This window comes from Phalacrocorax carbo, chromosome 9 (genome assembly GCF_963921805.1).
Source record: "Phalacrocorax carbo chromosome 9, bPhaCar2.1, whole genome shotgun sequence".
In the NCBI taxonomy this organism is placed as follows: domain Eukaryota; kingdom Metazoa; phylum Chordata; class Aves; order Suliformes; family Phalacrocoracidae; genus Phalacrocorax; species Phalacrocorax carbo.
The window spans coordinates 13,060,191-13,087,739 of record NC_087521.1 but is presented as its reverse complement, the minus strand read 5'-3'; the positions used below and the strand labels follow the sequence as shown (position 1 = coordinate 13,087,739).

At 46.2% G+C, this 27,549-nt stretch overlaps 2 protein-coding genes across 6 annotated transcripts in view; one reads left to right on the top strand and one right to left on the bottom strand.

The window, feature by feature from the left end:
* On the top strand, positions 1-15,234 carry TGFB3 (transforming growth factor beta 3). Its single transcript, XM_064460419.1, has 7 exons — positions 1-849; positions 6,328-6,491; positions 7,729-7,858; positions 9,413-9,520; positions 10,341-10,512; positions 11,067-11,220; positions 13,503-15,234. Exons 1-7 carry the CDS (start codon positions 132-134, stop codon positions 13,659-13,661), a joined length of 1,605 nt encoding a protein of 534 aa, XP_064316489.1. The 5' UTR covers positions 1-131; the 3' UTR covers positions 13,662-15,234.
* A 2,676-nt stretch (positions 15,235-17,910) lies between these two features.
* TTLL5 (tubulin tyrosine ligase like 5) overlaps positions 17,911-27,549 on the bottom strand; it is a 146,680-nt gene continuing 137,041 nt past the window's right edge. For all 5 annotated transcript variants that reach the window (XM_064460414.1, XM_064460413.1, XM_064460415.1 and 2 more), the window contains one exon: positions 17,911-25,909. In XM_064460414.1, the coding sequence (XP_064316484.1) occupies positions 25,869-25,909 (41 nt within the window). In that variant the 3' untranslated portion in view covers positions 17,911-25,868. The remainder of the gene's footprint in view (positions 25,910-27,549) is intronic.

Genomic DNA, 27,549 nt, shown 5'->3' with positions numbered 1-27,549 from the left:
CGCGGGGGTGGGGGGGCAGCCCGGCGGTGCTGCTCCCGGCCAGGCCGGGCGGGGCGGGGAGCGCCGTGGTGCCGCGCTCCCGGGGGTCGGGCACCGGGCGATGTAGGGCGCGGGGCCCGGCGGGGGCATGAATGGTGCAGCGAGAGGGGCGGGCGCGGCGCTCCCCCCGCTGCGGCGGGGCGGTGCGGGCCGCTGACACGTGCGGCGGCGCGGCGCGGCGGGGCGCCCCCGGCTCCGCGGGACGCGGGGCGGCGCATGGGGAAGGAGCCCGGCGCGGCGAGGCACGGCGCCTGCCGCTTCTCCTTGCGGAGCGCTGCCAGCTCTTCCTGGAAGTCCTGAGTCGCGCACGGCGCAGTGAGTTCATGCACCTCCTCGCCAAGCCTCAGCCTGCGGGATCTGGGGAGGCTGCCGCCAGCACACCGCCCGGTCCCCCGCGCCCTCTCCCCGCCGCCGCCCGGGGGTCTCTCCCGGGGGCCCCCGCCGCCGCCCCCTCGCACATGAAGATGTACGTGCAAAGGGCTCTGGTGCTGCTCTCCCTGCTGAGCTTCGCCACCGTGAGCCTCTCGCTGTCCTCCTGCACCACCTTGGACCTGGACCACATCAAGAAGAAGAGGGTGGAAGCCATCCGGGGGCAGATCCTGAGCAAGCTGCGGCTCACTAGCCCCCCGGAGACCGTGGGTCCGGCCCATGTGCCCTACCAGATCCTGGCCCTCTACAACAGCACCCGGGAGCTGCTGGAGGAGATGGAGGAGGAGAAGGAGGAGAGCTGCTCTCAGGACAACACCGAGTCCGAATACTACGCCAAAGAGATCCACAAATTTGACATGATCCAGGGCCTCCCCGAGCACAGTAAGTGCTGGGCTCCCCCCGGTGCCGGCCGGGGGGCCGCGCCCGCGGGGCAGGCTGCCCGGGACCCGGGGCGCAGAGGGGGGGCGCCGGGCCGGAGCCGAGGGGCGCCGGGCCGCCGCGGGAGGGGCCGCTTTCCCAGCGGGGCGGAGGCGGGAGGGGGCAGCCGCCTGCCTGCGCGCTCGGGTGCGGGGGGCGCACGCCGCTGTCCCGGGGCCGGCGGAGCCGCGGGGCGGGGGCGCTCGGAGCGCCGGCAGGACGGCGCGGGGCTTGGCGGCGAGTGGCCCCGCCGCAGGTGGAGGGGCGCCGGCGGCGAGTCGCGGGGTCCGGGAGCAGCACCGGCCCAGGCCACAGCCGGGAGCAGCGAGCCAGCCCCGCGTCCGGATCCCCGACATCTGGGGGAAGGCCTGAGGTGAGGAGGCAGCTTGGGTCTGGGGGTGAATGCTGCGCGCTGGGTAGGAGAAGGCGCAGGTCCCGTGTTTGGTGACGAGCAGGTAGCCGGACTCCTCCCTGCTGAAGCTCCATCGCCTGCCGCAGAGACACAGGCAACCTGTTCGGTCTGTGCAGCTCCCGCACCGGCTGTCGAGAAGGTGGAGGGGCACTTGCTGAAGAGGCTCTTGCTTGGAGGACACTGTCGAGGGTGTTACTTGGCTAGTGTGAGGGTTCAGAGAGCAAGTGGAAGATAACGGGGATGTTGAGCACAGGTGCAAAGAAGGCAGCAATGCAAAGGGGACCCCCGAGGGAACTTAGGCATTGAGGAAGCGTGACAGATGTTGAGCAGGTGTGGAGCAGATAATGAGCAGGCCCAGATGCAGACACTAAACAGATTCAGGTGCAGAAGCTGAGCAGATGCAGATGCAAAGACAGAGACTGAGCAGCCGTGAACCCCAAGCAGACTGCAGATGCTGAGCACATGTAGGCACAAACAATCCTTTTGGCCTGTGCTTAGGATTGGAAGATGTTGGTGGGCACGCAGTCATACCACCATCCAGAGTGCAGTCTTGGGGACACGATTTGAACGCCAGCATTTCTGGGGAGGAGCTGTGACTTGGTGCAGGCAGCCTCAGAATGCAGTTACTCTGCCAGGTTTATGTTAATCTTGACATATGATGAGCTGGAGTAAGAGCTACAATGTGGTAATGCAACAAATTTCACTTAATCTCTAGCAGACTGCACTCCATATGGTTATATGATTAGCTCTTAGCTCAGGAGACACCAAGACTCGAGGAACAGAAAGTGCAGAGGGTATAGCAGCTTACCCGTATTTCAACATTTTTGACCTACTGAAGTGTCGTTTATGAAATTTTATAAATATATGGGGAGACCAAGTGTCTGTACAAAATAGTACTGCTACACTGTGAACTGGTGTGTTTTGGGGAAGGAAACTGGGAAAGCACAACAGTGGGAAATGAAGTCTGAGGAGTGGATTTGGATAGAAGGGAAAGAGGAATGAGGCCATGTGGTGCACAAGGAGCAGTGAGGAGAGGGACTGTGGGTTGGAGAAAATTCCTGTGGAAATGAATGAACCTGTCCCATGTCCCCATAGGACACTGGGGCAAGGCACTGAGCAGTGGGTTCAAAGACTCAAGTAGTGTTGAGATTGAATTCCTGGGAGTGGGCAGTGCAGGTGCCACCACCCAGAGAAAGAGGGGAACTTTGGAACCGGGTCACACTGGGAGAGACTAGCTCCAGACAGGCCATGGTGTCAAGGGGTGCGCTCCTTTTGAAACCTGGGGAGTTTCATCACTTACACCATGGCTGAATTTGGCCCCGTGTCTTCAGAAGTGGCTGATGTTCAACTTTCCCATGACTCTGTCACTGTGCCAGGTGGTGATCTCAGAGCACGCTCTGAGCCAAAGCCCGACTTCTCTGGGGGGAAGGGGAGGACTGCTCCATTGAGGGAACTGCAAGGACGATACAGACAAGTCTGAAATGTGTGTGCGTGCACACGAACTGTTCTAGCTCCAGACTATTAGTCAAGCAGGTCATTGGCTCAGGGAACTCATCCTTCTCAAAGAATTAAGGCCCAAAAGTGAGGAGAGCTGAGGAACAAATAGCAGCGGGGAGAGCCCCATCCTTCTAGGAAGGATATTCAGGACCAGGCTATCCATCCTTACTCTGAGCTGTTTGGTGGCTCATGGAATGGTCTTTCTGCTGTGACTCTTGGGCACATTGCCTGAATTCTTCTCTGAAATAAAGTCCCTTATAACTTGCTCTTGACCAGCCATTCACTTCAGGGATCTCCTAAAATCCATGGGGGCACAGACCCCCTTAAGCACTGACTTGGTTCGATTCAAGCTCAGAGAGCATCTGCAACCATCCTGCAAATGGCTTTGCTGACCTTCCTGAGGAAAAACAGATGCCATTTTCCAAGCCTGCTTGAGAGACAAGGCAAAGCCATGGGTTGCTGGGGCCAAGCATCTCTTCTCTCCAAACCTGCTGCCTGCAGAGTTCCAGAGGGATCAATTTTTTCTCCAAAGTTATGCAGTTTTGGTGTGAAACACCTTGAAGTACCAGTCAGCCTGCCCTTCCTTGATGTCAAAACTCTAACTGCACAGTTATCAGCTTTTTTGGGGCTTGTCAGAAACAGCAGCTGTTTAGGATCAGCAGCACGTGGAGAACCTGCACCTCGCTGAGACCAGTGGTAGGAAGAGGGAAGCTCCCCAAAGAACCTGCTCCCTGTATCACGTTGTCCATGCTAAGACACTACTGGAGGCTACTGGTCTCATGGTTTGGGCTGTCTGGGCTCCACAGTAATAGCAGGGTCTGGTTGTGAGTGTACATCCTGTTGTGTCAGATGTAGACTGGCATGGGTGCACAGGGTGTCACAGAGTTCCTGCCTCCAGGCTTGGTTACAGTCCCTGAGTGCTGTGGACTGGAAAAGCTTGCAGGAATATTGCCTCAAGGCTTGGTTCCGTGCTGGTAGGTGGACGCAACTGGATTCCAGTGTGATTAACACACCTGAGCTGGGACTGGACCAATTTCCCTGAAAAATCACCTCACCTCCTTTTGCCTGTCACCTCTTGTAAGAAGTACTTTGCACTAAAGCAGTCAGCTTCCTGGGAGTGAGACCTCTATCCTGGACACCCTGCTATGAGAAGCAGGCTCCAATCTCACAGCGTTCAGAGTGAAACACAGAATGCAGCTCCATCTCCCCATCACAGAGAGTTTGTTCCCAGGGCATGAGGGGAACATGACCCTTCTCCTTAGGGAAGGGATGATAGCTATTACTATTTCCACTAGGAACATCTCCCAAGACACCAGCACCTTGCTGGTGAAGTAGGTAGAAGGCAATGTGAGGACAGCAGGAAAAATACAGTAGATACAGTAACCTACCACCATGGCTGCCTAACTTAGCCAAGAATATTAAGGAGATGACAAACAATAAATTTTTTTTCTTTCATCTGCACTATGCTGTAGGACTAGATCTGCAGTCTCTAAATCGTTTGTCAGATAAAGCACTACTGATGGAAAGAGGTACTGGGCTACACTGACCACTGGTCTGATCTAGAAAGGCATTTCTGATGATTACTGGGACACTCCTCACAGACGGGCAGGCAGGTCTTTAACGGAAGGGCAGGCTGTTAACAGCACTATTAATAAGGCTAGGAGTGGAAAACAGCTTAAGGGGTAGTTAAAACACAGTATCTGCCTAGGTCTAGGACACAGAACAGTTATCAGTGTTAAGAGTTCGGCCATAACAATGCCTTTGAGCATTTAATGAGATCAGAGGTTGGGTTTTCTGCTGTGCTTCTCTGTGGCATAAAGCCTAGAACTGGTCACAGCGGTGGAGTCCCCACAGTGGGTATCCTTGTGTGGCTCGGTGTACTCTTTGCACTGCAGCATTGTTGGGGCTGAGCATACCAGCTCATGGCTGCAGTGGGATCTGGTCTTCTGGGATTACCAAACATCCATCTCTTCAGTAGCAGCCAGAGACTTTCCTGTATTGGAAAGCTGTTCCATTCAGTAGTAAAAATGACAGGAAAAAACCCCTCCAATTCAAGCCCAATGTGAGCATCTAGTCATTAGCTTAAGTAAAACTTCAGCACCCTAGGAACACATCCTTATAAACTGGCAGGCTCCTACTTGCTGAATCTGGGTGTAGCACAAGAGGAAGACCTTAATCTCCATAGAGGTGACTCTGGAAGCGTATCAGTGTTACTCAAAGCAGAATTTGGCATGGGAGGCGAACCTCTGCGCTCAGGCACTGTTTCAGCCCATCTTCAGAAGCTGTTTCCCTGGAGAGACAGTAGTACTGTTGTGAAGAGAGAGGCCAACTCCAGGAATCTAACGAAGGTTGCTTCAACTAGGGCTTCTAGCCTGTTTGTCACAGGCTGGAACAGTGGTTGGGAGCTGGTGATGTTTTTTTCTTTCCGTTTCCTTTTTTGTTTAAAGCCAACTTAAGTATCAGCTGACTCACTGGGTCTCACTCAGGAGAGCCCCATGTTGCACTGGACAACAGTCAGAGGTCATATGAGAAGCTCTGTAGGGCTGCAAGCAAACCTGCATGTGGGCATAGAGCAGGAGCTCCTGTGTCTTGTCTGCAGGAAGCCTTGAAGGCTAACAGAGGTCAAGAGGAGAGGAACAACAGTGACGACAAAGACTTTTCCATTGAACCAAAATGGTCCCAAGGAAGAGAGGCTTGTTTTCTCTTGAGGACACTGTTTGGGACCTCATAGCTTTTACCTGCTGTCTTTTGGGGCATCTGCGAAATGATTTTTCTGCTCAGAAGGTACACATCGAAGCCGAGAATTGCTGTGTTATTTCCTGCCCATGTGTCTGATCTCTGCAGGCCTCTCAGCACTATTACTCTGCCCTTGAAGAACTCTATATCTAGTACTATTAATGAATTCCTTCTCCAGATCATGAGTGAGAACTGATCTTAAAACCCAGTTCTTTCAGTACACACTGAATAGTTACTGCCCCAAAAAGTCTTCCATGCTTTTTGGACACTTGGCTGGCTTTCATTCTAGGAGACAATGTCAAGGTTTGTAAAATTAAGATTCAACAGCAATGGGATCACCTTCTAGGTGGTCTCATGTCACCAGCATGAGCAGTCACACCATCATTACTGTTGGGCACGGGTTGGGAATGGGCCCCACTAGCTGCAGATGAGGTTGCCCCATTGCCTTAGCTGAGATTGTCATTTTGGATGCAGCAGATTCATGAGCATTAGCAACACTTGATGAGCAGAGTTAGAAGAGAAAATATTAAAAATACTGTGGTTGATCTCTACTGATTCTCTGGCTTGTAGCATTGAAAAAATGGTGACAGTAGTGGGAAGATCTTGTAAAATGTTTCAATGTAGACCAAATTTGAGTGAATTCATCATGTGTTATCTTTAGCTAGACAGCCATGCTTCGCAGGTGGCAAGATGTTTGAATAACAGGCCTCTGCTGGAAAGCTCTTTCTCAAATATTTATTTGAGATCCTGCCCTTCTGACCCATGGTTCTCAGTCTTTCCATCTTTCTTTCTCCTAGATGAGTTGGGCATTTGTCCAAAAGGTGTCACCTCCAACGTGTTCCGCTTTAATGTGTCCTCGGCAGAGAAGAACAGCACCAACTTGTTCCGGGCTGAGTTTCGGGTGCTGCGTGTGCCCAACCTGAGCTCCAAACGCAATGAACAACGCATTGAGCTCTTCCAGGTGAGTGTCCTTCTCACCTTCCCCTGTGCCTGAGCTCAGAATAGCTTGGCTCCTTAATGGTTGCCTCAACTATTATGTGTAGGGCCGCAGAAGAGAGAGAGAAGAAATCCCATGCTGGTACTCCAGGCTTTTTACAGCATATGCAGTGATACAGTCACGCTTCTCTCCTCTTACAGTGTGATGCTGTCCTTTCCCCAGTCACACTGGCTGGCTGCTCTGGGTACCCTGGTGTGGTGCTCACTGCGGCAATTTGCTGGACTGAGAAGGGGGTTGGAATAGGAGCTCCTCACCAGTGGAGCACCCCTGACCCTTCTGTCACGTATGCATGCCTGGGACCGCTGGCAGTTTTGTTCCTTTGACTGTCACAGTACAGTTGGTGCTAATCCAATGGGTGGAGCTCTCTGTCTTGTCACTGATTTACTGGAAAAATAATACTTGCTTTCAGTGTTAATTCAGGTACTTATCTGGAGTTTGGTTTGAACCCATGGACTCCCCTGGCATAAGTGGTCTTAGGCTGGGCTGGACCACCCAGCTAATGGTACAGTTTAGCATCCAGGCGGCACATTCCCCCAGGCTGGTCTCTGTCTGCTTTGCAGTGAGAGTGCAGCTAAAATTGCTCTGTGGCTGGTAGCTCTTGAGGACTTCCTGGAATTCAGCTTCAAAGGACAGAGCAATTCTCCACCAGGTGATACAACTGACCAGGAGGCAATCCCAGAGCTTCTCCATAAACACAGTGCTCTGTGGAGTGAACCTAGGATCCTGCAGGAAGGAACACCTTGCACAGGCTGTGGCTCTTTGTCTGGAAGCAGGAAGAGATGTCAGAGCAGGCTGATCAAACCTGATCAGCCCTGGTGTCTTTTGATAGAAGTTGAAGAGTGTAGGACACATTAAAACACCACAGCGAAATATAGACCCACACCCCACAGGTGTATATAGAAACAAAACCACCCATTAGATCAATTGCTTCTGCCTCTGGATATGTACCCTGAAGCAAGGAAGAACTGAGAGAAGTGGGCTGCTTAGGATGCAGAAATAAGTGTAGTGTAGATCTCTGGAGTTCAGGTTGGTTGTGAAGCATGTCCTCCTCACCTGTGCCAGGGTAGTCCTGGTGTCTCACTTGCCAGGACCAACTTTCTGAATTAGTTTTTAGCAAGCTGTGGAAGAAAAAAGACCCAAGGCTATCCCTTCCGTATGCGCAACACTGGCTAATTCTCTCTACCAACTCCTTCTGATGCAGATCCTTCAGCCGGATGAGCACATAGCAAAGCAGCGCTACCTCAGTGGCAGGAATGTGCAAACACGGGGCTCCCCTGAGTGGCTCTCCTTCGATGTCACCGAGACTGTGCGTGAGTGGCTTCTGCACAGAGGTAGGGGTCTTAGCTGGACTGGGTGTCAAGGCATCCGTAGAAATGTGGATCAGTGTTGACAGGAGTATCTCTCTGCTCCCCTTTTTGCTGGAGCTTGGCTCACATGGAGGACAGCTGATTTCAGTCTGAGAACAAGCCTTCCCCCAGGGAGCTACCTCAGTGAGTGACGTTTGCTAGATTCCTAGCTCTGTCCTGGAGTCCCCACTGTGTAGCTCTGTGGGATGAATCAAAATGAGGATTCATCCTCTGGAGGAGGAAGTTGTTTTCACTGAGAGATGCTGGAACTTCTTTTGGTTCTCTGGTTCTAAGTAGGGGTCCCCTCTGCTTGTCTAAACTATAACCTGTAATACATAGAAAATGAGGATTGCTCTAGTTTAATTTCCATGTGCACTAGAGCAAACCTAGTAGGGAAAAAACAGCAAGGATCCTGGTTTCTTTAGCTGTTTATAGCTTGGCAGGTATAAAGGTGAGGAAATACCAGAGGCTGACACACCTAGACAGATGGAGGCTTTAGCACTGCAGAGAACATACCTCTGCCACCACTGGGCAGCCCAACAGATAGTTATGGGGCAGCTCCCAGCAAGAACACTGACCCCATTCACAGCTGGAGCATAGGCACAGTGACTCACAGCTGGATTGGCCTCACAGATAGAAGCTAGGTGCCACTGAAAACTGGAATGCAGGTACTGGCAAGCGGCCGCTCCCTGGAAGGATAAGCTGTGAGCTTGTAGGCTCCTTTTTCAAGCAATCTAAGTTGTGTCCTGATGGCTGGAGTTCAGGGCTGGAACTGCAGTGCGAGCTCTGGGCAGGCACACTAGCTGACAAGACATCACAGAGTATACAGTGCTTAGGAAAAAGGTGCTAGGCACCTTGTCAATGCCCTGGGGAACCAGATGTTTTAATTCATGACACAGCATAAAAAAGGAGCTTTCATAAGAGTCTTATGTTCTTTTAGTTAGGCCCACACAGCACGACTGGTCCAGGAAGCTATTATGAAAATAGACTTGCCTCTGGAAAGTCTGTGTGACTTAGACCGCTAGCTGTTCAACAAAACAGGAGGTTGCAGCTGCTGAGAAAAATGCTTCCAGTGAAATTACTTGTCTATATCCAACTTGCTCATTTTCAGCTCTCTCCTTCAGACACTAACCAGAAGCCAGATAGTAGACAGGTACTGAGGATGGCAAAACTGATTTAATACAGACACTGCAAGCCAGCTCTGCAAAATACTGTTTTTCAGTAGAGCTCCCTGAAGCTCACAAATGCTTTTGGATGTTGAATAGCCTAAAACCCGTAGCCAGGAGCACCCTTCTTACCTGCCCAGGAAGCTCTCTTTAGCAAGAGCAAGGACTTTGATACAACTGAAGCTGCAATATTCTGCTTCCTATTCTCCTTTCCACGGCAGCTTCTGCTCCCCAATTCTGATAGCATCTCTAACTTTGAGACTCACCCATAGTCTAGGAGTTACCACAGTACATGTCCTCAGTGAAACTCCCCGCGCTAGGAGCTGTGCCAGCTGAGGAAGACTGTTTCTCACAGTCATCTCCTCTTTTGCAGAGTCCAACCTCGGCCTGGAAATTAGTATACACTGTCCTTGCCATACTTTTCAGCCCAACGGGGACATCTTGGAGAATCTGCACGAGGTCCTGGAGATCAAGTTCAAAGGTGATAAAGAGCTGGGTTAGGGGAGGCTGTTGGGGAAGGGAAAGCCTGGAGTATCTAAAGAAAAAAAACGAGGTCTTGCTTTGCATATTTGAGCATTTTATGTTGCATAACATTTGTCTTAAAGCATACACATCTGGGTTTGCATGTTGATTATATGGGTATATCCACTTTGTAGATAGGTTAGAAATGGGAGAAAGGAAGTGCAGGCTGGGTGGGTTTGCACAAGTGTCTGAAGAAAGGAATAATTTTGTATTTCAATGTCTCTTTGGGAAGTTCAGCTTGATGCCTTCTCAGGTTTCCACAGAGGCTCTGCTTTCCAATTAGGGTGACTGAAACACAAGGAAGTCAGGCATCCTGTGTGAGGTGGCCCAGAGAGTCAGTGGCTTGGCTGGCCTAAGAACTAGGAACCTCCTGGCTTGCAGCCCTGGGCTGCAGCCACTGGCCCCCACAGGCTCCATTTCTGAGGCTGTTCTGCAGAGTGCCAATGATCTGACATCTTCTTTAAACCATTCATCTTCCTGCCTGTCCTGGGACCGAAGCCAGGAGTGAGTGGGATGGATTAATGGCCCCACCAGCAGTTTGCAAATGGTAAAACAGGTGGCCTGTAAAGCCTCTATTTCAGGCCTGCAGCAGTCATATTCACCAGAAGTAAAGGGGTCCCTGTGAGGGAAGAAGTCCCAGAGTAAGTGGACATGGTGCCTGAATCCCTTTCACCCTGGTTCAAGGGTAGGCATGAGTGTTAAAGGAACTGAAAAGTCTTGTTGCATATTCTCCACTTCCACACTGACTGCTTCTTTGTGGATCCTGTTTTTCTCTGAAGGCATTGACAGTGAGGATGACTATGGCCGTGGGGACTTGGGGCGCCTGAAGAAGCAGAAAGACTTGCATAATCCCCACCTTATCTTGATGATGTTACCTCCACATCGTCTGGAGAGCCCAGCGTTGGGAGGCCAGAGAAAGAAACGGGCCTTGGACACCAACTACTGTTTTCGGTAAGTGAGTATCCTGCCTGGAGTGACCAGGTACCATGCCTGAGGTGGGCAAGCCTGGTGAGAATCAATGCCACCAGGAAAGGCAGAGCCCTCCAAGGGGGTTTGTGGGCCCAAATGAGAAGCACAGCTCAGCCAGCTGCTCCTTGGTGTCCAAGAAGGGGATGCTGGCCAGCTCAGCAGAGTCACTGTGTGCTTCTGGCTGAGCCACTGGCTAGAGGGAGACTTGCAAACGGCTTTCTGGAGCACAGCATGGGCAGGGACCCACAGCAGCCCGCTGCTAGCTCCAAGCACTGGAGAGCAGCTGGGTGCTGCTGTGGGCAAGCAGGGTGCTGCCTCCCTGGGCCAGTGGCCAAGCTGCCTGCTGGCAGGCACAAGCAGTGCCAGGCTGCTGAGCTGCCCGTCACTGCTTGCCTCTGCCACTCTTCTGCTCTTGGTGCAGGCAAACACCACGTCCCACTGGGCACTGCTGGTACTAGTTCTTCTGCTCAGGAAGCTGCATCACACACTTGTATATAAGACCCCTTGTTAGATTCACTTTCAATACTGTGTTTCAGGAACCTGGAGGAGAACTGCTGCGTGCGTCCTCTGTACATCGACTTCCGACAGGACCTTGGCTGGAAATGGGTCCACGAGCCTAAGGGCTACTTTGCTAACTTTTGTTCAGGCCCTTGTCCGTACCTCCGCAGCGCAGACACCACTCACAGCACGGTACATCCAGCCTATTATCCTGTCAGGGCTTGTGGCTGTGACTCCCCCTTCCTCCCTAGGTCTGATCATATCCACTCTCTTCAAACCAGCAAAAGCTGTTCAGATCAATATTTGTGAACTACAGAAAAGAGTCCAGATGGTTCAGCAGGGAAAATGTGCTTCCTTTGGAGTCAATACTGAGTCCATGCTTCCAGCCAAATGTTGGGGAGGATGCTGCTGCTGCTGTCTCTTGGATAAGATGTGAAACAGCAGGACTGATGGTTTTAGGGTACTTATTTTGTAATGGCCAGAGTTTTAACTGAATGGTTCACATCAAACGTCAGTTCTGGTAATTATCTTCTGCCTAAATTTCTCCTGCAGTTTGCACTGGACAGAGGATTTTTCTGTGCTCTGTGCCAGGCTGTCATGCAAAACTGTTGTGCCATGGCACACAGCTGCCCTCTGCTACCACAGGGGCAGCTGTAGCCCAAAAGCAAAGGGAAGTCCATGTCCAGAAGTGAACACAGCCATGCAGTAAGCTCTCCCTTCTGCACAGGCATCCTTTCCAACTGTATAAATCCCATCTGACCTATGGCAGGGAGGAACCTCCTAGGCAGTAAGATTCCTGAGTAAAAACTGGCAGAAAGCAAATGTTTTTAGGTAATTTACACATAACCTCTGTTTAACACGAGTATACTAGGCAGTCTTTGGGAAGAATACCACCTGAGCCTGGCATCTGTCTAGAGTGGAAGAAAAAAAAAAGCAACAGAAAAGCACAGACACAGGAGAAAGTACCAAGGGGAGATGACAAAGGAGCAGGCAGTCCATCTCTGAAGCAAGAAAAGCCAGAGGAAAATCCTGTGCTTCTGTCCACAGAATAGAAAAGGCAGCAATCCAGACAATGGAACAGCTCACTAGCAACTTAGCTTCAGATTTCACTTAAAAAGTTACTTGACAGCTTCAGAGTCTGCATAGCAGCAAGGCTTGCTGAAGCTTAAGGACTACTATCAGTGGGAACAGGCAATCTATTGGAATGAAGGACTGAACAGATGCTGGGCATTAAGCGCAAGACAAGGCATGGGAACAAACAGCTCTGAAAGGGTAATGGGCATGTAGCTTTACCATCTGGTTGTCCTGAGAAGCTCTCTAGCAGGTAACTGGACTGAATCAGTGCGAGAGAAAGGAGATTTTAGAATGGTTCCTAATGTTATTTTCTTGAGCAAGAAAGGAAACAATCAAGTGTTAAGGTCAGCTGAGTGATCCCAGAAATCTTTAGAACAATATAGCTGCTGATAGCTTGCCAGCACCACCTAGATAAAACATGGTGAAAAGATTTCTCACCACTCTGTTTAACCTGCTGTCTCTGTTGAGTAGAGCGGCCCCAGAGCACGTGATACCCCTGCGGTACAGCCAGGGGTACTTTGCTCAGTATCCCAGAGAGTTCTACCAGAACAACTGCGATTACATGAATCTGGATGATAGAACAGGATGTTTCCTTAGCACCTCTCATCCCCAAAGACTGTAAAGTAGTTAAGAGACAAAGTGCCAGATCCTGTCATTTATACCAGACAAGCACTAATGAGACCACGGTAGTGCAGGTGAGATCATGTTTTGGCCCCACATTCAAGAAGTTGCTTACCGCTGAGAAGCGGCCACCTCTGGCAAGAAACATGGCAACTGTTCTGTAGCGGTTACATGGCTGAAGTGTACAGTCATCTGTGGGCTGGGGCCAGCTGGGAGGAGGAATCCAGTGGGGTCCCACAGGACACTCTCCTGGCTCCAGCATTATAGTGTAATGACTTGGAGGATGGAGCGAAGGGAGGAAGCATCAGACAGTTCAAAGCTGGGAGAGAATTGTGGATACTTGAGAGGATTGGCATCCATACAGTGCTATCTAGAGTTGTTGGTTGAAATAAGCAGCACTTCTGGTTTCTTTAATGGAACCCAAAATAACATGGCCCTAAGCTGTTTACACCCAGCCTTGTTAAAAGTAACAATTGTGACACTATCCACCATACCAAATTAGAGATGAAAGGAGACAACTACTTGTACTCCTTCAGCCCTTAGGTATCAGCCACAGAGCAAGGCTACTAGTCTCCAGAGTCAGGCCAGGGCAGGTGAGACCCTTTAGAAGCAGGCCATGATCAGGAGGCGACAGGGGAGTATTACTTGCCTCAGGGATATACCCTCTAATGAGCATAGTCCAAACACCTAGAGACCTGTTGGCTTTGCAGTACCTTCCTGTCCTCACCCAACTTAAATGTATTCCCAATTTTGTCACCGTATTTACCTTGTTTCTGCAGGTGCTGGGCTTATACAACACGCTGAACCCTGAGGCATCTGCTTCGCCCTGCTGTGTCCCCCAGGACCTGGAGCCACTCACTATCTTGTACTATGTTGGGAGGACCCCCAAAGTGGAGCAGCTTTCCAACATGGTGGTGAAATCCTGCAAGTGCAGCTGAAAGGCACCCTGGCCTGCCCAAAGCCAAGAGAGAAACTGTCAGCACCCGCTCTCCTGCTCCCAGGCTAACACAAAAGGATCTGGGGGTCAGAGACTACACATGCTGAGGGCTGAGTGCCAAACCCTGTGGCTCAGGGTCTGGCAGCCCTTGGGGATCTCTTCTGGAACATTTCTTGGTCTTGTTGGCAGTGTCATGTTCCTTCTGGGAGTTACTTTGGTGACATGAAGGCCACACTCTCAAATATGGCTGGACAGTTGGTGTGGAAGAGAAGGACAGGGTGGAGGAGCTGCTGTATATTTGAATGCTGGGTGGTTGAGCTGGGAAACCGAGGCAATGAGAAGGAGCAGGTGAAAGGGGGAATAGGAATGGGGCAATGTTTTCTATTCTAGCTTTAGCTATCTTAGGACCTCAGCCCTCCCCATTGGCCTGAAGAATTAAAGGTTTCCCCTGTAGGAGGAAACCCTGAAATTTTCATTAGAGAAAGTGAACCAAGAAAGGAAGCTGCTGAGAGAAGAAATGCTCAGAGATACACTTAGACTTTTGTTCCTCAGAGCTGTGATCCAGGAGTCCTGCAACTGAAACTCTGTGTCTGCCAAACCTTTAAGTTCTGTTGGCAGATCCTGGCTACTGGTTTCTAAATGCAAACTGCAAGGCTCCCAGCCAGCCTGCTGAGGGTGGGTAAATACAACGAAAGAGGGTGCTGAGTCCATTTTTAGAGGGACTGATGTCTCCATTCAGCCCTTTTCCCTTTGTGGAGTTTCTGAGAGGTGGTTTCTGGGTCAGGGCAGGAGCAATATCTGTGTACCTGAATATTGGGCCCACTCATTCGTGGGCTGATACACCCTGAGGACCTTGTCTGTTGTGGTTTGTGAGGTGCTTTAGGGTGTTCTGTATTTGTTCTGCACGATGACCTGAACGTGGCCCAGGCCTCACCTGCCAAGACTTAAAAAATATTAATCTCAAAAACATTGTAAAAAATAAATATTGGGGGGGGGAAGATGTTCTTTTTTTTCACAAGCAAGTTGTTTGTTGGAGGGTTAGATGGTTTGCTCTTTTTAAGCTGCTGCTGCAGCATACTCAGTCACTCTAAAATCTTTCCCCTTTCCAAAATGTCTCTTCAAAGGAACAGATAGAATTTAGGTCAGCCAGAGAGCCCCAGAATGGAAATTCCTTCGTACCCTCAAACTGTGCCTGGTGTATATGTGCCCTGTCCCACCCTAGTCCTTCAGATATATACATCACCTCTGGCTTCTGCTTTTGATAGATTCATATAAAGCTCCCCTCAAATATAAAACACTTCCAACAATACTGTTTAAATAACCAGGGCAGTGCAGTTGCAACACTGACAAATGTCCTGTGTCCATTTGAATATATATATGGTCTGCCAGTACAGACTTATACATACAGGTAAATAACACACGCCTCCTTCCAATTTACTGTGAACATTGCAGATGTTCATAAAAAGTTCACAGATGTTGCCCAGGCAAGAAATCAATGTACTCTTTTAAAAAAAGTATGGGCTTTTTCAGCCATAGATACTCCCAAAGATAAAAAACTCTGGTGCTTGCATGCCGTATGAGACTCAGAGGCCGCCTCACTGACTCTCCAAACCACAACTACTTAAAAGTCGTGTTCTAGAGACCACAGAGGTTCCTCCCTGTCCCCTCCCGATTCCTGGTCCCCAGCAACTGTGTTTAAAATGACACACCTATTATTTTTTTTTAATTAATTTTTAATTAATTGCTTGTGGCCAGGGCTCTCCATGGTCAGCTCAGAGTTCAGTTCTCTATCAAGCCCCTCACAATAGTGGCTGCTTCCATATACCACATGTGAGGCTGCTGTAACATCTTAATAAACTGTAAACAACCCTCCCTGCACCATCACCAGCTGGCTAGAGGTTAGCAAGGGTGGGTCTGTGGAGGGAGCCTGCCAACCTGTGTGACATTTTGGCTGGGGCACATATACTCTGATAGAGGCACACCACAATGCTTAGCTTTATCCCTTTCATTTCTCTGTGGCTCTGTGACCCCTCATCAGTGTGATGATGAAGGGTGCAGCTCTGATCAGTCCTGCCATACTACTGTATTACAGTGCCCTGTACAGCTCTCCATGCCCATGCTTCTGCCCCGCCTGCCCAAGGAGGGAGCAAATAAATGCATTATGATTACACTGCCATGCTGATAGACAGGCCAGAAATTTAACGGCTTTAATGGGGGGTGGGGGGAAATCCACATGCCAATTGGCTAGGAATTCTCTCTAATCTCCTTTTAGCAGCAGCCCCTGGGGAGGTTTTGATTTACAAGCTGCAGTCTGTTCTTTGGTCATTGTTCCTCCTGAGCCCTGGGCTGACTCTGCTGCCCATCCAATTGAAGGGCTTCCTCGCTAGTAGAGGGGAAAAAAAATTAAAAAAAAAAAATAAACAAGGAGGGGGAGCTGCAAAGAGCTGAGCTAGAACACTAGCACAGCTCACAGTCCTACGTGGCACTTGGAGCATATCAGAACCACCCACCGATTAACCCTGGCAAGCCCCTTGAGGTAGGTCTGCCTTACTAGCCCTTGTTCACTCCCGCTCCTCAGTGACAGGGAGGGGTGGCAGAAGGACCAAGCCATTTGTCTCCTTGGAAAGGAGGCAAAATGGCAATGGAAAATCAGGGGAGAAGAGTCTTGGGGTGTCCAACCAGTAAGGATACAGGTAACCTCATGGGTACAGTAATCTTTGAAGGCAAACAGACACATTTCAATTACTGCTTCTCTGTCCAGCCTTCTGTTTTCCTAGCAACATTTTAGGATTAGATTTGTCAGACAGGATCTGAATTAATTTTCTTACAATTAAAATAGCTTTTCTAGGGCTGTTTTAAATATAATTCAACAACAAACTAGACTATCTACATGGGGTTAAAAACAGATTAAACACACTCCTGGGCATAGGCTTACCAAAATGTTTCAGGGCACTTGTGTGAGAAGGCAGAGGGCAGTTCTCTATATGCTCAGTTACTAGCTGGCAAATTGAGGAAGACAATGGGAAAGAAAAAGTGGGATCTTCACTGCCAACACTGAATACAGCTCCCAACAGTTCCCTTTTGTTGTTCACAGGAACAAACAAAAGCTGATGAAAACAATCCCAGCACACTTTCTGTCTCTCTAACAAAGATCAATGGTTCAAAAGAGTGAAAAAACACTATTCTGCACTGCCATAAGGCAGATCCTACACAGATGATCAAACGACCACCTGTGTAGTCCCTGCTTCTCTGTGGCATACTCTATTAGAGCATGCAAGAGGCCTAGACCTGAGCTTGAACACCTAATTTTTCAGGCTGTAGTGCATTGTAGAGCTCTGCAAGGAATACTGCTTCCGTAAGTACAGGAATGTACACTGATATTTCAGCATAGAATAGTCTTTGCAGACTAAATGAGTCTTTTTTCCCTGGTCTTTGGGTTGGACGGTCTCTAGCTATCTCATTGCACTCAAAGCAGTAGTACATCCCTGTTACCACTGTGTCACCTGGAATATGCTGCTTTGTGTTTCTCCTTTCTGTAACCAACAGATGTCAATATACACAGTAAACAAGACGGACCATGTCCAAAAGTAAGAAAAGATACAAAAGACAAACATACCTGTCCACTCCTCTGGCAACATCATAGCTCTGTTCTGCTCTGTCCTGTGATGTCTCATGTCTCTCTCTGTTATAGCTACCAAATTCCCATTCTCTCAGTTCACAGATGCTTTTCTTTCTACACTGTTCTGAAGCTTTTCTTACCTATGACTACAGTGTCCTAATCAAAGCAGAAATACAGGAGGTCTCCATTCTCAGACTACTTCATAAATGAAATCATTACAGCCGTCCCATGACAGAAGAGGATCCATTGCAATGTCTTATGAGGCAGACATCTTCAGTATGGTCCAGGATCCAAGGCAGGGCAGGTTCAGTACCACAGGGTGAGCAGGGTGCAGCTCTAGGGCCAGCTCCATTGTGCAGAAAAGGTTTCTTATCCACTGCAAGTGTTTCTAGTGGTATGCAAAACATCAACTCTATAGTACTGGGTTGTCTTCTCAATAGGTGATTAAAAGGCAATTAAATCTATCAAGAAAATACAGTTTTCAATACATATGGAGCCAACAGCGTGGTATCCACACACACGCAAAACTATACTGATTTGTGGTAGTGCAAAATAATAGATGGTTGTACAGGCTGCCTACAACCTACATTAATTGTGGCTTAGAGTAACAGCAGCAATTTAGATACAGTGCAAGGAGGAAAGCACACCTTTTAATTCTTTAAAAATAACACCTATCAAAATGTCTTTTACATTCAAAATCATTGGAATATATTGGTCAAAAGAGGTATAAAATGAATAACTAACATGCATACTATGACGTTTAGTAAAAGAACACCTGGACTTTCAGCTCTCTGCTTTACAAATATTTTCTTTTTTTATACAGGGAAGTCAATTAAGCCCTGGTTCACTTTTGATGCAGCTCCAGGAGTGGCAGATGGAAGCAACTAAGCTCAGTGACTTTTGTCCTCTCTTGAAGAGAGGCTTCAGCTGCTCTGTACAAATGCAAGATCCTTTATCATGCAACAAGTGAATATAGAAGAGATGAGACAGTTTTACTCACTGGGAAATAGATTGTCTTAGAAATGAATTCAGATATATCAACAAGAAATACAGCAAATGAAAACTGCTGATTAATGGTTGCCATTCTCTTACATCTCTAAATGACAGTAATGTATTTGAGATGCCACTTATGCTTATAATTCCAGAAAGAACATGGTACAGTACTTCGGATGTCACAGTGTGTTTCCAGGAAAGACTAATTTCAAAAATTACAGGCCTCAGTTATTCAGCTGTTTTTAGAACATCGTTATCTAGGGCTAGGTTGCCTAAGGAAGATGGCAGAGTTGGGCTGAAGGTATTCAACCAAGCAGCTGGGCCTTTTCTAGTACTGGGCTATGATTTCATGGAAAATACACTTAGGGATAAGGATCTTTATATCTAGTACAGAATAGAGGTTTCTTTACAGCTGTGGCTTGTGGCAAAAAACCCCACACATTATTGGCTTCCCACATCCTGCAGACTTAGTGAACAGCTTTCAGGCAGAAACTCTGTCCCCTGTGGTATATGCTGGCACTGTTGAATTATACCAAGGAATACCAGTCTTTCAAGCGGTATCTTCTAAAGACAAAAATTTCTTTCTCCCCCTTTCAGGGGCGTAGTGGTCTTTGTGCAGAGTGATATTCTTTATCTCTCATTCTACTTAGTTGGTTAGGCAAGATGATACCTCATTGCTGTCCACAGAGACCGATGCAAGAAATAATTACATGTAGGGGTTATGCATGTTGCAGAAAGCAAAGGTGACTTCCTTTTCTGGTCTGCCAACACTCAGACATTTCTCACTAGCTGTTTACAGACATTCATTCATCACATACAGAAATCGGCATGAGGCATTATAATAACATATCACGGCCAGTGCATGTACATCACTTGATGAAAGAAGCCAGCTGGGTCATATCAAACCAGAGATTTCCTGACAATCTTCAGGAAGGATTTCTTTTTTCTCCTGAAGTTATTATCCTCCTCAGGAAGCAGACTAAGCAAAGATTTGCTGTGCAGTCAGGGCAAATCTTACAGGATTTGTACAATGCACGTAGTGTAATGACTGGGGAATGTCTTGGTAACCATGTTCTGGTCCTTTCTTGAAACAAAAATTTATGGCCTTTTGAAGTGCTGAAACTCTCTTGCAAGTAGACTAGATGCTTGGAAGATCTCCACTTTTTTCAAGGATTTGTAAGAAGCTCCACTTGTGGGGGAAAGCAGTAGCAGACAGTCTGACTCACAACAAGAGTCTCTGGAAGACATCCAGCTTGCAACAAGCTGTCTTGCGTGACACAATTTGACATCTGCCCCCTCAAAGGACACTTGCTACAGAAATCTCTAGCTATACTTTAGGATCTGGAGATCTCATATGGATACTACCATGCTAAGTGCTCTATTGTGTTGAGCTGAAGAACTGGAAACAAATGAAGAGAACAAACAACAAAGAGAAACAAAATAAAGGAGATGGCAATAAAATCTCAGGGAAGTATGGCGTGGCAGCAGCTATAATGTGCTGGCTACACACTTTAAATTGTCTTTCATTTTTATCAATTTCACCTGCCCTTGGCAAAGCTATCATTCAAAAGACCTAAGAAGCTTGCAGAGCCACAATTTGGCAGGAAGAGCCACCAATCTTTATTCTTAGGCATTTTTAACGAGAAATTTTCAGTAGACGTAGGGAGACATGAGCTTTGGAACCCTGTGGATAAGAAAAAAAATTCCTAGCTGATATCGCAGATAAAATGTATTCCACACAATTTCTGGAATTAGAAAAGGTGGAGAAAACACACTTTCAGGAGGGAAGACAACCCTGATCTGGATGGGGAAGCATCATGCAACTGGAAGCATAAGTACTGTAAGTAGTGGCACTAATTGGATGCCCGCAAGTTCATTTGCCCTCCCACTAGATTCACAGCTGTCAATCTGCACATCTTGAAGAATGGCAGACGTCCTAGATCTATTAAATATATCTGACACAGGATGACCTTTTTAGAAGGTCATACAAATAAGGCAAAACTACTTGAAAAACATGAGGTCAATCTTATATAGTAATTACTGGAAACAGTGGGGGGAAATCCCTTATAATTTTTCTTCCCCAATCTCAGAAAAAACAAATTTTGTAGTAGAATGAGGAAGTGATGACAGTCAAACATTTGGACTTGGCAGTAGAGAAACTTTGTGAAGATCCCTTCCTGACTTTTGACATGGTAGTACTCAAGACACAGGGATTAGATTGATAACACCAAAACATTTTTTTGAGGAGATTTTATGACTCTCGAACGTAATAACACCGAGTACCTTGTCTCCTTTTAGTTGGGGGAAGGAGACTACACTTCACCACTGCTATAACTATGGTGAAATGAGATTTTCTAAAATATTGCTCTCTACAACTACCTGAAAGGAGGTTGTAGTAAGGTGGGTGTTGGTCTCTTCTCCCAAATTAGTAGTGATAGGAAGAGAAGAAATGGCCTCAAGCTGTGTCAGGGGAGGTTTCGATTGGATATTAGGAAAAATTTCTTTACTGAAGAATGGTCTCTTTTTAAAGAAAAATTTCTTTACTGAAAGAGTGGTCAGGCATTGGAACAGGCTGCCCAGATGTTAGCAATGGAGACTTTTCTTAAAGAACCCAATACCACAGAGTGAATTCTGGTGGCACATGCCACTGTCATGGAAGGCAGCTTTGCCTTGGCAGTTCCAGTAAGCTGTACTGCAACTGTCAAAATAAAACATTCATACAAAGTCAGACTACAGGACCATCTAGCCCACCTCTCGTCTCTGACAGTGGTCAACAGCATGTGCCTGATAGACAAGCTAAAAATTGGAAAATCCCATTGTGATATTCCCCCAGAACAGTCACTTGAAAAGTCTTAGAAAATTCCTGCTTGTTTTTTAGTTTTAATATTTAATATGCCCTAACAGATTACCTTTTCATGGATTTTTCTACTTGTCTTTTCAAACTGGATACATTTTTTGTATCCACAGCATCTTGTGACAAGGAGTTCCATAGGTCAATTATATACTATGAAAAAAAAAATTGTGCACACACCCCTTCTTTTTTCCTTTGAATCTGATTCCTGTTAGTTTCATTTGATGCTCCCGCTTCTAGTGGGCAAGACTGTGAACAATTAATCCCTTTTCACCTTCTCCCTCACACTCCTCCTTGCCCATCTCTTTTCCAATTAACCACGTTCTGCATGAAGAGAATTATGAATGTTAAGTTTTGTGCTCTTAGTATAACCAATCTCAAGGACTGTTTGACTGACCTGATTCTGTAAAGATAAAATAAGGTCCTCCTGATGTTTGATGTAAACAAGTATGTCTTAGCTCTAGAAACATACAGTTCTAGAAAGAAGAAAAGGGCAAGCCCCAAGTTTAAGTAAACCTCAGAAGCTTCTTTCAAAGAAACTCATGACAGATCCGCAGGAATAATGTATCCAGAAAGGAAACAGCATGAAGAGGATCAATCAGCCATTTACTGCAACCAAAAAAAATCAAACTATTTAAACACCAGCAAATAACCCATCCAGATTCAAACAGTGAGCCCAGCATTATAAGCAGCAGCAAATGTACGACTGACTGAGGAAAAACATCCTTGGCAGTTTGATCAAGTAAACCTTAACAAAAATAAGTCAGAAGACAGACTACTTTTGTTTCCAGCAAATAATCCAAAATGACTGGAACTGTTGTATTAGTACAAGGTACAGGCCTGAAAGAATGCAAGCTGAGAATCCAGTCTGTTCTGTAAACTCATCTATAAATTGATGATCTCCTTCACAGGTAAAGAGGAGGAATGGTCCAGCACTGCCAGCCATTTAACTCCATGCACACAGAGACTATCCATATTCTGGTATGAGGAAGAGGCACAGCACTGAGAATCCTACCAGTAAACAAAGGTTTTGATACCAAAAATTCCTGCCACAGTGTGGAACCAGTATCAGAGATATGTATGTCGACTTCCAGGCATCATAATGAGGAAGATTTAAAACAAACCATGATTGTCCAAAAGCATATCTAGTCTTGAGAATGGAAATTTCAGTATGTCTCATTGGCATCCAAGACTAAGTGGTCTATCTAGTGGCATAACATGATCTCCCACTGATGGCACTCACAGAACTCTGTTTACAAGATGAACCATGTAGAAGTGAACTTAATACTTCATGTACTGAGTACAAGTCAGCTGCTTCTGGAGATGAGCGAATCTAATATCCCTCCCTTCATTTTTATGTTGTGGTATGCTCATCACTTAAACACGGCACAAAACGCTTGTATGAACTCTGCATTACCTCAGCCTCTAGGACTCTGATATGCATATTACTCTTTTCAAGACTAACCTGATTCTCTGTCCTTGGAACAGGCTCCTTAGCTTAGAAGTGATGCAAACATAATGGAATAAGAAAGGAGGACCTCCTGTTTATATTACCCAGTCTCACCACTGAAGTAGATGCTGAATGAATGCTGGGGCTTTCTATAGGTAATTCTCTTTTCTTACAGTAAACAAAGGCACTTTTGATGAAATTCATTGATGAATACAGGGAAGTAAATGTCATAAAGGCAGACACAAATTAATCCCCATTTGAGGAGTATGCATATAATTGTACTCCCCTTGTGTGCAACTGTTATAAATCTAAAATGGTTTGCTATTCTCCTTTCCTCCCTTGTACTAGAAAACACTTCCTTAAAATGCCTTCTCTCCAAGACGTGTAGGAAACAGTTCTATGCCTCCCCACTGAATCTCTTAACTGAAGCACTCTCTAAGAGGTTTTTGAAAAGCAACAGGCAAGGAGGCTACAGAGCTGCAAAGAGACAAAATACAGTACACAGTATCCACCATGCACAAAGACATACATGGACCCCAGGCTGAGGAGTACAGGGAGATGGAAAAAATAAGCGGCTGGATTCTCCATTGCATGTGTTCGCAAGGTGACAGCATTTGTGTTCAGAGCTGGGATCAGCAGATGCCCAAGGCAAAGGAATACTGCTATTTCCTTCGATGCCCTGGCTGCCCTAACATATCCTGAGGCTGAACTGGAGTTCAAGGTCTAGGTGTTTGGCTTGAGATAAAGGACCAGTCTTGATATTCCTAGGGGTTTTTTATTTTTTTTGGAAGCAGAAGAAAAATTTTCCTGGGACAAACAATACAAGACTTCACTGGTCCTGAAGCTGACAAAATTCATCCCTTCAAAATGAGAGTCTTAGACTGCAATGTGCATTTCTGTGAATATTTCAAAAATCTTGGAGATAAGATGCCTAATATACTGCTACTAAGTCATCACAGTTGCAGATGTGGTGTTGGCTACATCCAACATGCAGTGCAAAGAAGTTCAGAAAACATGCTGGCTGTAACTGAGTACAAATCATTATCCCATAAGGAGTGGGTGGGAGGCTGGCAAAGCTGACAAAACAATTAACCTATGTTCATAATCAGCCAGCACTAATTGGTAATTTGCCAGACAAAGATGTAAGAATGCTCTTTCTGCCAATGATCCTCTGAAGACAATCACCTTTCCTGGACTAACTGTTCATTTAAATCTCTATCCTCCAAACCTCTCTATAGTTTTCAGTGGTGGCTGTGACAACCTGAACAAAGAAACTAGAGAACAAAAACAGATGAGAGTTCCACAAGGATGTATATCCTGTAGCTACTCAATCCTGCACATGAAACCCAGTGGAATAAGGATAACTCGGATCCCCTGGAAGGAAGGAATGAAATCCATTATTTACTGATGCTAAATCTTATAGGGAAATAGCCCCTCCAACAGTTCTGGAACAGAGCTGGAGGTTATAGCCAATACCACATGTAGCAGAGTAGGCTATGAGAAGACAGTCCCAAGGTCTTGAAGCCCACAGCTGCTGAGAGTGTGTAGAAACTTGAAGTAACTTCTGCAACTAAATCTTCACTAATTGTGAGCTGACAACTTTATGCACCAGTAGAATCATCTATCTCAGAGATCCATGGGTGGAATTCAATGATTACAGACAGAAGAGACACGATCTGAAAGTAACTTCACAAGATTTTACAAATCTCTTGGTCACTGATGGTAATGTGATGGCGGCACAGGCAGCAGACAAACGCTGTGGAGATTCCTGAAGAACATGGCTGAAAACGCAAAGAAAGTGAACAGGATTGTGACTGTCTAGGAAATGAAAGATAAGCCAATGAAGTAAGAAAGGGAAGAGATACATCAGAGAACTGCATTATGGACAAATGAAGTATTCGATGTCTGTCATATGCGTGAGTAGAACAGAAATAGAAAAATGCCTGTTCTATCCTATGAATTCATTCCTGGAGCAAGCAATAGTGAAACTAATGGGGTATAAACACAATTATTTCATCTTCTCACAATTTATCTGATCTTGAATGACAGAAGATATGCACAATCCAAGAGTGAACATAAACACAATCATTTCAAGAAAAAACACTTTCCCCATCTGATGCTGTTTCTTCTGTCAGCCATTTAGATTGATCATTATCTACTTGCCAACACATGAGCGTGATCTCTTAACACTGACTATACAGGCTAGAAATGACAGGGGAGCTGTGGAATAAGAAAACAGATCAAACAGGCTATTAGAATCCAGTCTCTGAGAGCTCTGATACAAACAACAGGAGATTTTGTATCCTTAGAGAATTACAGTCATACCACACTTGTTTGACAATGCAGAGGTTGCAAAATACTGAGTTTTCCTTTAACCTGCCACCAACAAAGAGCCAGAGCTGAAGCTGCTTCCTGTTCATTTTAAGGATGGGTGGATCTCCTTTCCAATACATTTTCCAGCTGCTGATGTTGTTTCCTAACACAAGCAAATTAATTTTCATAGCATTAGGCAAATTTTAACTGGACTGCTTCACCAAACCACTATTGCAACTGATAGGAGACACCTGGGCCTTAGGGTTCAAGCCTGGGTCTGAAAACTTCAGCCAATTAAAAAAGTTCATAAGGCCTAAACAAACAGAAACCAAAATACAAAAATAAGCCACACAGAACATAAGCATCCAACAGTAAAACATAAAGACAGATTTAAAATCCTGTCCAATATAATGACAGCAAATATTTTGGGGGTGTGAATTAATAACTGAAATTATAACCAAAACAAACAAATGAAATTACTTTATTCAAACCAATCATTTCTATGGCTCTGTGCCAATATTCAAGATGGCAACCAACATGGATGTCTGCAGTCGTATGTTCTAATATTTTTCTCTACTGATGTTTGCAATGTGATGACAGCAGAGAATCTTGGCTGTTACCAGACTAGGACAGACTGAAACGGCTGAGCAACTGAGATTTTATGTTCAAACATGGACCATAGGAAGAACAAAACAGATAGCTGAAGGACCTCTGTCTTATAGAAGGATCTCATGGTTAGTGATCGAAGAGGTGGAAGGAATGGACCCCAAGACTCAGCAGCAGAAACTCTCAGATGCAATCATTCACCTCAGGTTGCAGGTGTATCACCAGCTTCCACAGATGTCCAGGTACTCGCCTCAGTGGGTTGTCCTCTTATGAGGGCCTCTTCTTCACTCTTTCCTGGGCGTTACGGGGGTGTGGTGGTATGAAGTCACTGCTGCTTTTTCCTTTGCCCCATACTTGAAGTAACACCCTGGATTCCTCACCTGGTGTTCAGTGTTAGTCCTTCTCTGCGAGCAGAGGCTGGAAAAAAGTCAAAGCAAAGATTTTGAGTAATCATGGGAGACTGTTTTGTGCTAAGAACTGCTGCACTGTTCTGCAAATCTCAGCCATCACCAGAAATCTGGATCTCCCTAGCACACAACCTCTCTGTACAGTAACAGATGAGATCCCAAATCAGTACAGCAAAACCTAACTTAATAAGCTACTGTGTGAAAATGTACTCTTTGTAGTCTTCTTAAGCCCCAGAATACCTTCTTCACTCTTCACCTCTGACTCATCTGACTCATCTCTTCACATGCTCCTCCAGTAGCTCTAAACCCTTCTCTCATATCAGTATGCTTTGTCTGTTTCCTAGTGTCTTTTACTCATTCGCTTGCATGGGATTCTACTTCCCCACTCCAAAAGATGCTAAGAACCTTGGTGCAGGACAGATGGGGATGTGAAAAGGTTGATCTTTAAAAGAAACGAAATGAGGATAAGGACAAAATTTTTTCTTACCATTATTATGAGGATAGATTTTAATTCTATATACTGCAACATTTTCCTACTTAGGCATGTTATGGGAAAAAGTCAATGTCATCTTCACTTCTTTTACTTAAAAATCCTTAGGCCTTTAAAATGGAAAACCCAAAACACTTAGAAATGTACCAAGTTTATTTTGGACAGTTTGCATTTTATAGCTAATCTAGTAGGTAAAGCTTGTCCTGTGTATTTAGCACATCAGCTTGCTCCTAAATGTGAGTAACATTTGTTGAGAGGTGTTTATTAAAAATATTGCTATATTTTTAAAAGTACGCTCTCCTTGAAAGCCCAGCATTGAGCCAAACATCACATAGCACAGAGGATCTGGAAAGATGTTTAGAAAGCAGGATTGCCAGCTGTGTCACTGCACAGAAAGCTTGGAACCTGAATTAGGAACCAAACTGTCAACCATTTCTACTAAGATAGGATACCAGTCCAGAAGTCTATCCCTTGGCAATACGCTGAAATCGAAGAAACAAAGGCACATGAAAGAGGCAGCCAACTTCAACTTCCTGTTTTGAAGAGACTTTTGAGCCTTCCTTTTTCTACAGAAATGCACAGTATAGTTTGTCTTTTCTCGCAAAATGAATTAAAATCACTTTCTGTGAGTTCCTCTGGTGTGACTACCTTGAGGGCTCAACACAGAGGTCGGCATTCCTATGTCTACAAGTTAATATGTAGGTTCCTACCATGAGTGCAGCTCATGGCCAATTCAATAATTTAATAATTTTAATGTATATAATTCTATGATGTTTTATCATTTCAAAGCTACTGGTGAGCATCTCATGTCCTTCTGGTTGAGTAGATTGAGGTTCTGCTTGAGTAGGTGGGGTAGAAAAAACCTAATTCCTGACAGCAGCCAACATTAAGGGTTGATTCTCCCTAGTGATAAGAGTCATTGCAGTGAATCACCACATAAAACAGCATGAAACTCCTTTATCCTCTGCCTGCCAGGAGGTGTTAAAGTATCTGCCTGTATGTCTGTCCACATATTTACATACTATTATGTCATCCATGACTGCACCTCAAAAGCTTTAACACTTTTGTACTTAGAACAGTTAGACAGCGGAAAGAAAAGGATTAGCTCCATTTTATGGATATGACTCTGAGTCACAAGGAAATCACAGGAGTTGTGTATA